Source organism: Oncorhynchus kisutch, unplaced genomic scaffold (genome assembly GCF_002021735.2).
Source record: "Oncorhynchus kisutch isolate 150728-3 unplaced genomic scaffold, Okis_V2 Okis01b-Okis20b_hom, whole genome shotgun sequence".
NCBI lineage: Eukaryota > Metazoa > Chordata > Actinopteri > Salmoniformes > Salmonidae > Oncorhynchus > Oncorhynchus kisutch.
The window spans coordinates 13,955,343-13,972,108 of record NW_022261978.1 but is presented as its reverse complement, the minus strand read 5'-3'; the positions used below and the strand labels follow the sequence as shown (position 1 = coordinate 13,972,108).

The 16,766-nt window shown below is 48.2% G+C and overlaps 1 protein-coding gene across 1 annotated transcript in view; it reads right to left on the bottom strand.

Moving 5' to 3' along the window:
- Window positions 1-3,395: 3,395 nt before the first annotated feature.
- Window positions 3,396-16,766, bottom strand: part of LOC109878233 (actin-related protein 2/3 complex subunit 1A) — a 17,812-nt gene continuing 4,441 nt past the window's right edge. Inside the window, exons 4-10 of the mRNA XM_031811426.1 lie at window positions 16,675-16,766; window positions 16,178-16,285; window positions 14,242-14,454; window positions 13,778-13,853; window positions 13,248-13,441; window positions 8,806-8,896; window positions 3,396-3,984 (exon numbers count right to left, since the gene is read on the bottom strand). The exon at window positions 16,675-16,766 is cut by the window's right edge and continues 131 nt beyond it. Coding sequence (XP_031667286.1) covers window positions 3,946-3,984; window positions 8,806-8,896; window positions 13,248-13,441; window positions 13,778-13,853; window positions 14,242-14,454; window positions 16,178-16,285; window positions 16,675-16,766 — 813 coding nt within the window. The 3' untranslated portion in view covers window positions 3,396-3,945. The remainder of the gene's footprint in view (window positions 3,985-8,805; window positions 8,897-13,247; window positions 13,442-13,777; window positions 13,854-14,241; window positions 14,455-16,177; window positions 16,286-16,674) is intronic.

Here is a 16,766-nt window from a genome sequence, read left to right as displayed (position 1 = left end):
GTAGACTAGGGTGGGAGAGAGAGAGAGGGGGTGTAGGACTCGGGTGGGGAGAGAGCAGGGGGTCGACTAAGGGTGGGCGAGAGAGAGAGAGGGGTAGTAGACTAGAGGTGGGAGAGTAGAGAGGGGGCGGACCAGGGCATGGGAGAGAGAGAGAGGGTAAACTAGGGTGGGAGAGAGAGAGAGGGTAGATGAGACTCCCCTCTTCATTATCCACCTTCCCTGTTTCTTGTTCTGTTCCACCAGATGCTTTTTTTAGAGCCCTTACTGCTGCTCGATCATCCTATTTTCTAACTTAATTGAGGAAATAAGAACAATCCGAAATTCCTTTTTGATACTGTCGCAAAGCTAACTAAAAAGCAGCATTCCCCAAGAGAGGATGACTTTCACTTTAGCAGTGATAAATTCATGAACTTCTTTGAGGAAAAGATTATGATTATTAGAAAGCAAATTACGGACTCCTCTTTAAACCTGCGTATTCCTCCAAACCTCAGTCCTGAGTCTGCACAACTCTGCCAGGACCTAGGATCAAGTGTTTTAGTACTATATCTCTTGACACAATGATGAAAATAATCATGGCCTCTAAACCTTCAAGCTGCATACTGGACCCTATTCCAACTAAACTACTGAAAGAGCTGCTTCCTGTGCTTGGCCCTCCTATGTTAAACATAATAAACGGCTCTCTATCCACTGGATGTGTACCAAACTCACTAAAAGTGGCAGTAATAAAGCCTCTCTTGAAAAGCCAAACCTTGACCCAGAAAATATAAAAAACTATCGGCCTATATCGAATCTTCCATTCCTCTCAAAAATTTTTGAGAAGGCTGTTGCGCAGCAACTCACTGCCTTCCTGAAGACAAACAATGTATACGAAATGCTTCAGTCTGGTTTTAGACCCCATCATAGCACTGAGACGGCACTTGTGAAGGTGGTAAATGACATTTTAATGGCATCGGACCGAGGCTCTGCATCTGTCCTCGTGCTCCTAGACCTTAGTGCTGCTTTTGATACCATCGATCACCACATTCTTTTGGAGAGATTGGAAACCCAAATTGGTCTACACGGTAGACCAAGTTCTGGCCTGGTTTAGATCTTATCTGTCGGAAAGATATCAGTTTGTCTCTGTGAATGGTTTGTCCTCTGACAAATCAACTGTAAATTTCGGTGTTCCTCAAGGTTCCGTTTTAGGACCACTATTGTTTTCACTATATATTTTACCTCTTGGGGATGTTATTCGAAAACATAATGTAAACTTTCACTGCTATGCGGATGACACACAGCTGTACATTTCAATGAAACATGGTGAAGCCCCAAAATTGCCCTCGCTAGAAGCATGTGTTTCAGACATAAGGAAGTGGATGGCTGCAAACTTTCTACTATTAAACTCGGACAAAACAGAGATGCTTGTTCTAGGTCCCAAGAAACAAAGAGATCTTCTGTTGAATCTGACAATTAATCTTAATGGTTGTACAGTCGTCTCAAATAAAACTGTGAAGGACCTCGGCGTTACTCTGGACCCTGATCTCTCTTTTGAAGAACATATCAAGACCATTTCGAGGACAGCTTTTTTCCCATCTACGTAACATTGCAAAAATCAGAAACTTTCTGTCCAAAAATGATGCAGAAAAATTAATCCATGCTTTTGTCACTTCTAGGTTAGACTACGGCAATGCTCTATTTTCCGGATACCCGGATAAAGCACTAAATAAACTTCAGTTAGTGCTAAATACGGCTGCTAGAATCCTGACTAGAACCAAAAAATTTGATCATATTACTCCAGTGCTAGCCTCTCTACACTGGCTTCCTGTCAAAGCAAGGGCTGATTTCAAGGTTTTACTGCTAACCTACAAAGCATTACATGGGCTTGCTCCTACCTATCTCTCTGATTTGGTCCTGCCGTACATACCTACACGTACGCTACGGTCACAAGACGCAGGCCTCCTAATTGTCCCTAGAATTTCTAAGCAAACAGCTGGAGGCAGGGCTTTCTCCTATAGAGCTCAATTTTTATGGAACGGTCTGCCTACCCATGTCAGAGACGCAAACTCGGTCTCAACCTTTAAGTCTTTACTGAAGACTCATCTCTTCAGTGGGTCATATGATTGAGTGTAGTCTGGCCCAGGAGTGGGAAGGTGAACGGAAAGGCTCTGGAGCAACGCACCGCCCTTGCTGTCTCTGCCTGGCCGGTTCCCCTCTTTCCACTGGGATTCTCTGCCTCTAACCCTATTACAGGGGCTGACTTACTGGGTTACTGGGGCTCTCTCATACCGTCCCTGGGAGGGGTGCATCACCTGAGTGGGTTGATTCACTGTTGTGGTCATCCTGTCTGGGTTGGCGCCCCCCCCTTGGGTTGTGCCGTGGCGGAGATCTTTGTGGGCTATACTCAGCCTTGTCTCAGGATGGTAAGTTGGTGGTTGAAGATATCCCTCTAGTGGTGTGGGGGCTGTGCTTTGGCAAAGTGGGTGGGGTTATATCCTTCCTGTTTGGCCCTGTCCGGGGGTGTCCTCGGATGGGGCCACAGTGTCTCCAGACCCCTCCTGTCTCAGCCTCCAGTATTTATGCTGCAGTAGTTTATGTGTCGGGGGGCTGGGGTCAGTTTGTTATATCTGGAGTACTTCTCCTGTCCTATTCGGTGTCCTGTGTGAATCTAAGTGTGCGTTCTCTAATTCTCTCCTTCTTTCTCTCGGAGGACCTGAGCCCTAGGACCATGCCCCAGGACTACCTGACATGATGACTCCTTGCTGTCCCCAGTCCACCTGGCCATGCTGCTGTTCCAGTTTCAACTGACCTGAGCCCTAGGACCATGCCCCAGGACTACCTGACATGATGACTCCTTGCTGTCCCCAGTCCACCTGGCCATGCTGCTGCTCCAGTTTCAACTTCCACCTGACAGTGCTGCTGCTCCAGTTTCAACTGTTCTGCCTTATTATTATTCGACCATGCTGGTCATTTATGAACATTTGAACATCTTGGCCATGTTCGGTTTTAATCTCCACCCGGCACAGCCAGAAGAGGACTGGCCACCCCACATAGCCTGGTTCCTCTCTAGGTTTCTTCCTAGGTATTGGCCTTTCTAGGGAGTTTTTCCTAGCCACCGTGCTTCTACACCTGCATTGCTTGCTGTTTGGGGTTTTAGGCTGGGTTTCTGTACAGCACTTTGAGATATCAGCTGATGTAAGTAGGGCTATATAAATACATTTGATTTGATGCTTGTGATCATTTCCTTCTGTTGGAAGGGCTTAGTCTGGCTTCCTTAGAGCAACAGACAGGCGACTCGGCAGAGCAACAGACAGGCGACTCGGCAGAGCAACAGACAGGCGACTCGGCAGAGCAACAGACAGGCGACTCGGCAGAGCAACAGACAGGCGACTCGGCAGAGCAACAGACAGGCGACTCGGTAGTGTCAATTGATTCTTTATTTCTTCTGCAGCTGAATTAGACACATCATAGAAACATCCTCCATCTAATGAACCATCCCAAATAGCACCCTAGTTCCTTGACAGTAAACTATTTCTGACCATGGGCCCATAGGGACACATCACAGAGGATAGCCGCTATTGGACTCTGGTCTAAAGTAGTGCACTATATAGGGAATAGTGTGCCATTTGGTCACATTGGCTACTCAGCACATCCTTCAATGGTAACTTAGTGTTGTAGAGCCGAAGTCGCTTCAGAGACACCTGTTATTATTATTACATGTTAAAACACACACTGATGTGGAATGTGGTACATCCCAGGGTCGTCAAGTTGACCTATGACCCTTCGTTTACATAAACAATCAGCGGTAATGTCAGCTCAGAGAGGGTGTCGGTGTCGGTGTGTGTGTGTAGTCAGTGCTTTTTTTAATCAGATACTTCTTAGCGTGGTCAGACTGTTACTGGCCGCTTGGAGGGGGGGGGGGGGGGTTGTCAGGGAAACGGGAGGGGGGGGGGGGGTTTAGCTGGTCCTTCACATGATCCTCAGCCCCTGGATGGACGCCTCCAGACTCTGAGGAGACAACAACACATTGGTCAATAACAAAGTTTGGTCTTCAGCTGGGGGCCATGTTGTCCTCTGTCAATAACAGTCTACTGACTAAGTCTGGTCTTCAGCTGGGGGCCATGTTGTCCTCTGTCAATAACAGTCTACTGACTAAGTCTGGTCTTCAGCTGGGGGCCATGTTGTCCTCTGTCAATAACAGTCTACTGACTAAGTCTGGTCTTCAGCTGGGGGCCATGTTGTCCTCTGTCAATAACAGTCTACTGACTAAGTCTGGTCTTCAGCTGGGGGCCATGTTGTCCTCTGTCAATAACAGTCTACTGACTAAGTCTGGTCTTCAGCTGGGGGCCATGTTGTCCTCTGTCAATAACAGTCTACTGACTAAGTCTGGTCTTCAGCTGGGGGCCATGTTGTCCTCTGTCAATAACAGTCTATTGACTAAGTCTGGTCTTCAGCTGGGGGCCATGTTGTCCTCTGTCAATAACAGTCTACTGACTAAGTCTGGTCTTCAGCTGGGGGCCATGTTGTCCTCTGTCAATAACAGTCTACTGACTAAGTCTGGTCTTCAGCTGGGGGCCATGTTGTCCTCTGTCAATAACAGTCTATTGACTAAGTCTGGTCTTCAGCTGGGGGCCATGTTGTCCTCTGTCAATAACAGTCTACTGACTAAGTCTGGTCTTCAGCTGGGGGCCATGTTTGTCCTCTGTCAATAACAGTCTACTGACTAAGTCTGGTCTTCAGCTGGGGGCCATGTTGTCCTCTGTCAATAACAGTCTACTGACTAAGTCTGGTCTTCAGCTGGGGGCCATGTTGTCCTCTGTCAATAACAGTCTACTGACTAAGTCTGGTCTTCAGCTGGGGGCCATGTTGTCCTCTGTCAATAACAGTCTGTCTACTGACTAAGTCTGGTCTTCAGCTGGGGGCCATGTTGTCCTCTGTCAATAACAGTCTACTGACTAAGTCTGGTCTTCAGCTGGGGGCCATGTTGTCCTCTGTCAATAACAGTCTACTGACTAAGTCTGGTCTTCAGCTGGGGGCCATGTTGTCCTCTGTCAATAACAGTCTACTGACTAAGTCTGGTCTTCAGCTGGGGGCCATGTGTCCTCTGTCAATAACAGTCTACTGACTAAGTCTGGTCTTCAGCTGGGGGCCATGTTGTCCTCTGTCAATAACAGTCTACTGACTAAGTCTGGTCTTCAGCTGGGGGCCATGTTGTCCTCTGTCAATAACAGTCTACTGACTAAGTCTGGTCTTCAGCTGGGGGCCATGTTGTCCTCTGTCAATAACAGTCTGTCTACTGACTAAGTCTGGTCTTCAGCTGGGGGCCATGTTGTCCTCTGTCAATAACAGTCTACTGACTAAGTCTGGTCTTCAGCTGGGGGCCATGTTGTCCTCTGTCAATAACAGTCTACTGACTAAGTCTGGTCTTCAGCTGGGGGCCATGTTGTCCTCTGTCAATAACAGTCTGTCTACTGACTAAGTCTGGTCTTCAGCTGGGGGCCATGTTGTCCTCTGTCAATAACAGTCTACTGACTAAGTCTGGTCTTCAGCTGGGGGCCATGTTGTCCTCTGTCAATAACAGTCTACTGACTAAGTCTGGTCTTCAGCTGGGGGCCATGTTGTCCTCTGTCAATAACAGTCTATTGACTAAGTCTGGTCTTCAGCTGGGGGCCATGTTGTCCTCTGTCAATAACAGTCTATTGACTAAGTCTGGTCTTCAGCTGGGGGCCATGTTGTCCTCTGTCAATAACAGTCTATTGACTAAGTCTGGTCTTCAGCTGGGGGCCATGTTGTCCTCTGTCAATAACAGTCTATTGACTAAGTCTGGTCTTCAGCTGGGGCCATGTTGTCCTCTGTCAATAACAGTCTACTGACTAAGTCTGGTCTTCAGCTGGGGGCCATGTTGTCCTCTGTCAATAACAGTCTATTGACTAAGTCTGGTCTTCAGCTGGGGGCCATGTTGTCCTCTGTCAATAACAGTCTATTGACTAAGTCTGGTCTTCAGCTGGGGGCCATGTTGTCCTCTGTCAATAACAGTCTACTGACTAAGTCTGGTCTTCAGCTGGGGGCCATGTTGTCCTCTGTCAATAACAGTCTACTGACTAAGTCTGGTCTTCAGCTGGGGGCCATGTTGTCCTCTGTCAATAACAGTCTACTGACTAAGTCTGGTCTTCAGCTGGGGGCCATGTTGTCCTCTGTCAATAACAGTCTACTGACTAAGTCTGGTCTTCAGCTGGGGGCCATGTTGTCCTCTGTCAATAACAGTCTGTCTACTGACTAAGTCTGGTCTTCAGCTGGGGGCCATGTTGTCCTCTGTCAATAACAGTCTACTGACTAAGTCTGGTCTTCAGCTGGGGGCCATGTTGTCCTCTGTCAATAACAGTCTACTGACTAAGTCTGGTCTTCAGCTGGGGGCCATGTTGTCCTCTGTCAATAACAGTCTACTGACTAAGTCTGGTCTTCAGCTGGGGGCCATGTTGTCCTCTGTCAATAACAGTCTATTGACTAAGTCTGGTCTTCAGCTGGGGGCCATGTTGTCCTCTGTCAATAACAGTCTACTGACTAAGTCTGGTCTTCAGCTGGGGGCCATGTTGTCCTCTGTCAATAACAGTCTACTGACTAAGTCTGGTCTTCAGCTGGGGGCCATGTTGTCCTCTGTCAATAACAGTCTACTGACTAAGTCTGGTCTTCAGCTGGGGGCCATGTTGTCCTCTGTCAATAACAGTCTACTGACTAAGTCTGGTCTTCAGCTGGGGGCCATGTTGTCCCCTGTCAATAACAGTCTACTGACTAAGTCTGGTCTTCAGCTGGGGGCCATGTTGTCCTCTGTCAATAACAGTCTACTGACTAAGTCTGGTCTTCAGCTGGGGGCCATGTTGTCCTCTGTCAATAACAGTCTACTGACTAAGTCTGGTCTTCAGCTGGGGGCCATGTTGTCCTCTGTCAATAACAGTCTACTGACTAAGTCTGGTCTTCAGCTGGGGGCCATGTTGTCCTCTGTCAATAACAGTCTACTGACTAAGTCTGGTCTTCAGCTGGGGGCCATGTTGTCCTCTGTCAATAACAGTCTACTGACTAAGTCTGGTCTTCAGCTGGGGGCCATGTTGTCCTCTGTCAATAACAGTCTACTGACTAAGTCTGGTCTTCAGCTGGGGGCCATGTTGTCCTCTGTCAATAACAGTCTACTGACTAAGTCTGGTCTTCAGCTGGGGGCCATGTTGTCCTCTGTCAATAACAGTCTATTGACTAAGTCTGGTCTTCAGCTGGGGGCCATGTTGTCCTCTGTCAATAACAGTCTGTCTACTGACTAAGTCTGGTCTTCAGCTGGGGCCATGTTGTCCTCTGTCAATAACAGTCTACTGACTAAGTCTGGTCTTCAGCTGGGGGCCATGTTGTCCTCTGTCAATAACAGTCTATTGACTAAGTCTGGTCTTCAGCTGGGGGCCATGTTGTCCTCTGTCAATAACAGTCTACTGACTAAGTCTGGTCTTCAGCTGGGGGCCATGTTGTCCTCTGTCAATAACAGTCTACTGACTAAGTCTGGTCTTCAGCTGGGGGCCATGTTGTCCTCTGTCAATAACAGTCTACTGACTAAGTCTGGTCTTCAGCTGGGGGCCATGTTGTCCTCTGTCAATAACAGTCTACTGACTAAGTCTGGTCTTCAGCTGGGGGCCATGTTGTCCTCTGTCAATAACAGTCTACTGACTAAGTCTGGTCTTCAGCTGGGGGCCATGTTGTCCTCTGTCAATAACAGTCTGTCTACTGACTAAGTCTGGTCTTCAGCTGGGGGCCATGTTGTCCTCTGTCAATAACAGTCTACTGACTAAGTCTGGTCTTCAGCTGGGGGCCATGTTGTCCTCTGTCAATAACAGTCTACTGACTAAGTCTGGTCTTCAGCTGGGGGCCATGTTGTCCTCTGTCAATAACAGTCTGTCTACTGACTAAGTCTGGTCTTCAGCTGGGGCCATGTTGTCCTCTGTCAATAACAGTCTACTGACTAAGTCTGGTCTTCAGCTGGGGGCCATGTTGTCCTCTGTCAATAACAGTCTACTGACTAAGTCTGGTCTTCAGCTGGGGGCCATGTTGTCCTCTGTCAATAACAGTCTGTCTACTGACTAAGTCTGGTCTTCAGCTGGGGGCCATGTTGTCCTCTGTCAATAACAGTCTGTCTACTGACTAAGTCTGGTCTTCAGCTGGGGGCCATGTTGTCCTCTGTCAATAACAGTCTGTCTACTGACTAAGTCTGGTCTTCAGCTGGGGGCCATGTTGTCCTCTGTCAATAACAGTCTACTGACTAAGTCTGGTCTTCAGCTGGGGGCCATGTTGTCCTCTGTCAATAACAGTCTGTCTACTGACTAAGTCTGGTCTTCAGCTGGGGCCATGTTGTCCTCTGTCAATAACAGTCTACTGACTAAGTCTGGTCTTCAGCTGGGGGCCATGTTGTCCTCTGTCAACATTTCATTCCAGTGAATATCATTAATTACATTCTACTTTTTTTAAATCACAATGTGATGACAACTAATTAATGAACCTGACCAGGAATGTGTCTCTCTGTGTCTGTCTCTCTGTGTGTGTGTGTGGGTGTCTCTGTGTGTCTCTGTGTGTCTGTGTGTGGGTGTCTCTGTGTGTCTGTGTGTGTCTCTGTGTGTGGGTGTCTCTGTGTGTCTGTGTGTGTCTCTGTGTGTGGGTGTCTCTGTGTGTCTGTGTGTGTGTCTGTGTGTGGGTGTCTCTGTGTGTCTGTGTGTGTGTCTGTGTGTGGGTGTCTCTGTGTGTCTGTGTGTGTGTGTCTCTGTGTGTCTGTGTGTGTGTGTCTCTGTGTGTGTCTGTTACCTTGAAGTCCCAGATGGTCATGGCTCCATCGATGCCCGTGGTGCAGAACTTACGACAGTCAGACTGGTCTCCCTCATAGATAGAGACCTGACTGGAGAGACAATATAACAGGGTCAGACAGTCCCTCTGGTCTCCCTCATAGATAGAGACCTGACTGGAGAGACAATATAACAGGGTCAGACAGTCCCTCTGGTCTCCCTCAGACTAGAGACAATATAACAGGGTCAGACAGTCCCTCTGGTCTCCCTCAGACTAGAGACAATATAACAGGGTCAGACAGTCCCTCTGGTCTCCCTCATAGACTAGAGACAATATAACAGAGTCAGACAGTCCCTCTGGTCTCCCTCATAGACTAGAGACAATATAACAGGGTCAGACAGTCCCTGAGACTAGAGACAATATAACAGGGTCAGACAGTCCCTCTGAGACTAGAGACAATATAACAGGGTCAGACAGTCCCTCTGAGACTAGAGACAATATAACAGGGTCAGACAGTCCCTCTGAGACTAGAGACAATATAACAGGGTCAGACAGTCCCTCTGAGACTAGAGACAATATAACAGGGTCAGACAGTCCCTCTGAGACTAGAGACAATATAACAGGGTCAGACAGTCCCTCTGAGACTAGAGACAATATAACAGGGTCAGACAGTCCCTCTGAGACTAGAGACAATATAACAGGGTCAGACAGTCCCTCTGAGACTAGAGACAATATAACAGGGTCAGACAGTCCCTCTGAGACTAGAGACAATATAACAGGGTCAGACAGTCCCTCTGAGACTAGAGACAATATAACAGGGTCAGACAGTCCCTCTGAGACTAGAGACAATATAACAGGGTCAGACAGTCCCTCTGAGACTAGAGACAATATAACAGGGTCAGACAGTCCCTCTGAGACTAGAGACAATATAACAGGGTCAGACAGTCCCTCTGAGACTAAAGACAATATAACAGGGTCAGACAGTCCCTCTGAGACTAGAGACAATATAACAGGGTCAGACAGTCCCTCTGAGACTAGAGACAATATAACAGGGTCAGACAGTCCTGAGACTAGAGACAATATAACAGGGTCAGACAGTCCCTCTGAGACTAGAGACAATATAACAGGGTCAGACAGTCCCTCTGAGACTAGAGACAATATAACAGGGTCAGACAGTCCCTCTGAGACTAGAGACAATATAACAGGGTCAGACAGTCCCTCTGGTCTCCCTCAGACTAGAGACAATATAACAGGGTCAGACAGTCCCTCTGGTCTCCCTCAGACTAGAGACAATATAACAGGGTCAGACAGTCCCTCTGGTCTCCCTCAGAGACTAGAGACAATATAACAGGGTCAGACAGTCCCTGAGACTAGAGACAATATAACAGGGTCAGACAGTCCCTGAGACTAGAGACAATATAACAGGGTCAGACAGTCCCTCTGAGACTAGAGACAATATAACAGAGTCAGACAGTCCCTCTGAGACTAGAGACAATATAACAGAGTCAGACAGTCCCTCTGAGACTAGAGACAATATAACAGGGTCAGACAGTCCCTCTGAGACTAGAGACAATATAACAGGGTCAGACAGTCCCTCTGAGACTAGAGACAATATAACAGGGTCAGACAGTCCCTCTGAGACTAGAGACAATATAACAGGGTCAGACAGTCCCTCTGAGACTAGAGACAATATAACAGGGTCAGACAGTCCCTCTGGTCTCCCTCAGACTAGAGACAATATAACAGGGTCAGACAGTCCCTCTGGTCTCCCTCAGACTAGAGACAATATCTCAGCCTCCAGTATTTATGCTGCAGTAGTTTATGTGTCGGGGGGCTGGGGTCAGTTTGTTATATCTGGAGTACTTCTCCTGTCCTATTCGGTGTCCTGTGTGAATCTAAGTGTGCGTTCTCTAATTCTCTCCTTCTCTCTTTCTTTCTCTCTCTCGGAGGACCTGAGCCCTAGGACCATGCCCCAGGACTACCTGACATGATGACTCCTTGCTGTCCCCAGTCCACCTGGCCATGCTGCTGTTCCAGTTTCAACTGACCTGAGCCCTAGGACCATGCCCCAGGACTACCTGACATGATGACTCCTTGCTGTCCCCAGTCTACCTGGCCATGCTGCTGCTCCAGTTTCAACTTCCACCTGACTGTGCTGCTGCTCTAGTTTCAACTGTTCTGCCTTATTATTATTCGACCATGCTGGTCATTTATGAACATTGAACATCTTGACCATGTTCTGTTATAATCTCCACCCGGCACAGCCAGAAGAGGACTGGCCACCCCACATAGCCTGGTTCCTCTCTAGGTTTCTTCCTAGGTATTGGCCTTTCTAGGGAGTTTTTCCTAGCCACCGTGCTTCTCCACCTGCATTGCTTGCTGTTTGGGGTTTTAGGCTGGGTTTCTGTACAGCACTTTGAGATATCAGCTGATGTACGAAGGGCTATATAAATAAATTTGATTTGATTTGATTTGATAACAGGGTCAGACAGTCCCTCTGAGACTAGAGACAATATAACAGGGTCAGACAGTCCCTCTGAGACTAGAGACAATATAACAGGGTCAGACAGTCCCTCTGAGACTAGAGACAATATAACAGGGTCAGACAGTCCCTCTGAGACTAGAGACAATATAACAGGGTCAGACAGTCCCTCTGAGACTAAAGACAATATAACAGGGTCAGACAGTCCCTCTGAGACTAGAGACAATATAACAGGGTCAGACAGTCCCTCTGAGACTAGAGACAATATAACAGGGTCAGACAGTCCCTCTGAGACTAGAGACAATATAACAGGGTCAGACAGTCCCTCTGGTCTCCCTCATAGACTAGAGACAATATAACAGGGTCAGACAGTCCCTCTGAGACTAGAGACAATATAACAGGGTCAGACAGTCCCGCTGGTCTCCCTCATAGACTAGAGACAATATAACAGGGTCAGACAGTCCCTCTGAGACTAGAGACAATATAACAGGGTCAGACAGTCCCTCTGGTCTCCCTCTGAGACTAGAGACAATATAACAGGGTCAGACAGTCCCGCTGGTCTCCCTCATAGACTAGAGACAATATAACAGGGTCAGACAGTCCCTGAGACTAGAGACAATATAACAGGGTCAGACAGTCCCGCTGGTCTCCCTCATAGACTAGAGACAATATAACAGGGTCAGACAGTCCCTCATAGACTAGAGACAATATAACAGGGTCAGACAGTCCCTCTGAGACTAGAGACAATATAACAGGGTCAGACAGTCCCTCTGAGACTAGAGACAATATAACAGGGTCAGACAGTCCCTCTGAGACTAGAGACAATATAACAGGGTCAGACAGTCCCTCTGAGACTAGAGACAATATAACAGGGTCAGACAGTCCCTCTGAGACTAGAGACAATATAACAGGGTCAGACAGTCCCTCTGAGACTAGAGACAATATAACAGGGTCAGACAGTCCCTCTGGTCTCCCTCAGACTAGAGACAATATCTCAGCCTCCAGTATTTATGCTGCAGTAGTTTATGTGTCGGGGGGCTGGGGTCAGTTTGTTATATCTGGAGTACTTCTCCTGTCCTATTCGGTGTCCTGTGTGAATCTAAGTGTGCGTTCTCTAATTCTCTCCTTCTCTCTTTCTTTCTCTCTCTCGGAGGACCTGAGCCCTAGGACCATGCCCCAGGACTACCTGACATGATGACTCCTTGCTGTCCCCAGTCCACCTGGCCATGCTGCTGTTCCAGTTTCAACTGACCTGAGCCCTAGGACCATGCCCCAGGACTACCTGACATGATGACTCCTTGCTGTCCCCAGTCTACCTGGCCATGCTGCTGCTCCAGTTTCAACTTCCACCTGACTGTGCTGCTGCTCTAGTTTCAACTGTTCTGCTGCCTCAGTTTGTATGACGGCAATTTGCATATATTCATCATTGCTTTGCAATAAAAGGGCGTGAGTGCATCTGCACACACAGTGAGGCGAAGACTTTTGGAGGATGGCCTGGTGTCAAGAAGGGCAGCAAAGAAGCCACTTCCCTCCAGGAAAAACATCAGGGACAGACTGATATTTTGCAAGCATGATGGAGCACCTTTGCATCAACTTCATGTAATTGTCAATTAAAGACTTTGACACTTATGAAATGCTTGTAATTATACTTCAGTATCCATAGTAACATCTGACACAAATATCTAAAGACACTGAAGCAGCAAACTTTGTGGAAATTAATATTTGTGTCTGTGCAGTTCTGGTGCAGTGTGTGTGTGTGTGTGTGTGTGTGTGTCCCCTACGTGATAGAGTTCTGGTGCAGTGTGTGTGTGTGTGTGTGTGTGCCCTACGTGATGGAGTTCTGGTGCAGTGTGTGTGTGTGTGTGTGTGTGTGTGTGTGTCCCCTACGTGATAGAGTTATGGTGCAGTGTGTGTGTGTGTGTGTGTGTGCCCTACGTGATGGAGTTCTGGTGCAGTGTGTGTGTGTGTGTGTGTCCCCTACGTGATAGAGTTCTGGTGCAGTGTCTCCAGGGCTGTGTTACGGTCCTCTGTGGTCGCTCTCTTGTCCATGTTTCTGAAACGCTCCATAGCGGAGATGTTTCTAGTGATGGAGGCTTTAGGAAGGTCCAGCTTAGAGACAAACGTCAGGGACCCTCCGTCATCACAACGGAACAGCATGGGACAACAGTCATGACCCTGAGGAGAGACAGACGGAGAGAGAGACAGACGTCAGGGACCCTCCGTCATCACAACGGAACAGCAACTAGGTTTCCTTTCTGATTTATGAGAGAGGACAGACAGACACGGGGAGGGGGAGAGAGAGAGAGAGGGAGAGAGACAGACAGACGGAGAGAGAGAGAGACACGGAGAGAGAGAGATACACGGAGAGAGAGAGATACACGGAGAGAGAGAGATACACGGAGAGAGAGAGAGAGACACGGGGAGAGAGAGAGCTAAGACGGAGAGAGAACGAGACAGAGAGAGAGACACGGGGAGAGAGAGACAGACGGAGAGAGAGACGGAGAGACTTACCGCTGCCACCACGCTGTTCTCAGAGATGAAGAGAACACTGAGCAGAGGGAGGAACTCAGTCTTCAACTGAGACGGACTGAAACACACACACACACACACAGATCATTGAACAGAGCGACCGAGTTCCACCACACACACACAGATCATTGAACAGAGCGACCGAGTTCCACCACACACACACACACACACAGAGATCATTGAACAGAGCGACCGAGTTCCACCACACACACACACACACAGATCATTGAACAGAGCGACCGAGTTCCACCACACACACACACACACAGATCATTGAACAGAGCGACCGAGTTCCACCACACACACACACACACAGATCATTGAACAGAGCGACCGAGTTCCACCACACACACACACACACAGATCATTGAACAGAGCGACCGAGTTCCACCACTCACACACAGTTAGAATACACAGCGTTAGATAAACCCCCCAGAGAGACTCACGTGGATCCCTTGGTCCCGTCCACCACAGTAACAGTGGAGTCGTGTGAGACCCAGGCCAGTCTGTTACCAGACGAGGAGAAGGACACAGAGTGGACCCATCCTCCTCCCCCGGCACCCCCAAACTCAGCCAGCACCGCCCCAAACGGCATCTTGGACCCCCAGGGGGTGGGGCCGGGCTTCTCCTCCACCTCCTTGATGTAGGCAGAGAACACCCTGGGGAGAGAGGTGGGGGGGGTAATATATTATAACTATTGATCAGGGGTCTGTACGTATCAATACCTATTGATCAGGGGTCTGTAAGTATCAATACCTATTGATCAGGGCTGTACGTATCAATACCTATTGATCAGGGAGCTGCACGTATCAATACCTATTGATCAGGGAGCTGTACGTATCAATACCTATTGATCAGGGAGCTGTACGTATCAATACCTATTGATCAGGGAGCTGTACGTATCAATACCTATTGATCAGGGAGCTGTACGTATCAATACCTATTGATCAGGGAGCTGTACGTACCAATACCTATTGATCAGGGGGCTGTACGTATCAATACCTATTGATCAGGGTCTGTACGTATCAATACCTATTGATCAGGGGTCTGTACGTATCAATACCTATTGATCAGGGGTCTGTACATATCAATACCTATTGATCAGGGGTCTGTACATATCAATACCTATTGATCAGGGGTCTGTACGTATCAATACCTACTGATCAGGGGTCTGTACGTATCAATACCTACTGATCAGGGGTCTGTATTTATCAATACCTACTGATCAGGGGGCTGTACGTATCAATACCTACTGATCAGGGGGCTGTACGTATCAATACCTACTGATCAGGGGGCTGTACGTATCAATACCTACTGATCAGGGGGCTGTACGTATCAATACCTATTGATCAGGGGGGTCTGTACGTATCAATACCTATTGATCAGGGGGCTGTACGTATCAATACCTACTGATCAGGGGGCTGTACGTATCAATACCTATTGTGAATACAGACCCTGATCCTAGATCCAACACTCCTACTGAGAGACGCTGTGTGAATACAGACCCTGATCCTAGATCCAACACTCCTACTGAGAGACGCTGTGTGAATACAGACCCTGATCCTAGATCCAACACTCCTACTGAGAGACGCTGTGTGAATACAGACCCTGATCCAACACTCCTACTGAGAGACGCTGTGTGAATACAGACCCTGATCCTACACTCCTACTGAGAGACGCTGTGTGAATACAGACCCTGATCCAACACTCCTACTGAGAGACGCTGTGTGAATACAGACCCTGATCCTACACTCCTACTGAGAGACGCTGTGTGAATACAGACCCTGATCCTACACTCCTACTGAGAGACGCTGTGTGAATACAGACCCTGATCCTAGATCCAACACTCCTACTGAGAGACGCTGTGTGAATACAGACCCTGATCCTAGATCCAACACTCCTACTGAGAGACGCTGTGTGAATACAGACCCTGATCCTAGATTCAACACTCCTACTGAGAGACCCAGGTATCTAATGTATAAAGACTACTGATGAGGCTGGTCTCTACTGATGAGGCTGAAACATGGTCTCTGACGGTCTCTCTACTGATGAGGCTGAAACATGGTCTCTGACAGTCTCTCTCTACTGATGAGGCTGAAACATGGTCTCTGACTGTCTCTCTCTCTACTGATGAGGCTGAAACATGGTCTCTGACGGTCTGTCTCTCTCTCTACTGATGAGGCTGAAACATGGTCTCTGACAGTCTCTCTCTCTCTCTACTGATGAGGCTGAAACATGGTCTCTGACGGTCTCTCTACTGATGAGGCTGAAACATGGTCTCTGACATTCTCTCTCTACTGATGAGGCTGAAACATGGTCTCTGACGGTCTCTCTACTGATGAGGCTGAAACATGGTCTCTGACGGTCTCTCTCTCTCTCTACCTGCATTTGAAGTCACAGGATCCAGCCGCCAGCAGCACGTTGTTAGGATGCCAGTCCAGACTGAGGACGGTGGAACGGATCGGCTTCTTGATGTGCTTACTCACCCACCTGACACACACACACACACACATTTGAAGAGTACAAAACTATTTAGCCTGCTTCTCCCCCTCTCTCTCAACCCCTCCTCCGCCCGCCCTTACCAGTCATTATCAGACTCGAAGTAACAGACTGATATGAGTCAGTCCTGTCTAGTCCTCACCAGTCATTATCAGACTCGAAGTAACAGACTGATATGAGTCAGTCCTGTCTAGTCCTCACCAGTCATTATCAGACTCGAAGTAACAGAGGCTGATATGAGTCAGTCCTGTCTAGTCCTCACCAGTCGTTATCAGACTCGAAGTAACAGACTGATATGAGTCAGTCCTGTCTAGTCCTCACCAGTCATTATCAGACTCGAAGTAACAGACTGATATGAGTCAGTCCTGTCTAGTCCTCACCAGTCGTTATCAGACTCGAAGTAACAGACTGATATGAGTCTGGCTCCGCTGCCCACAGCGAACTTGTTCTCCAGAGGAGACCACTTGACGAA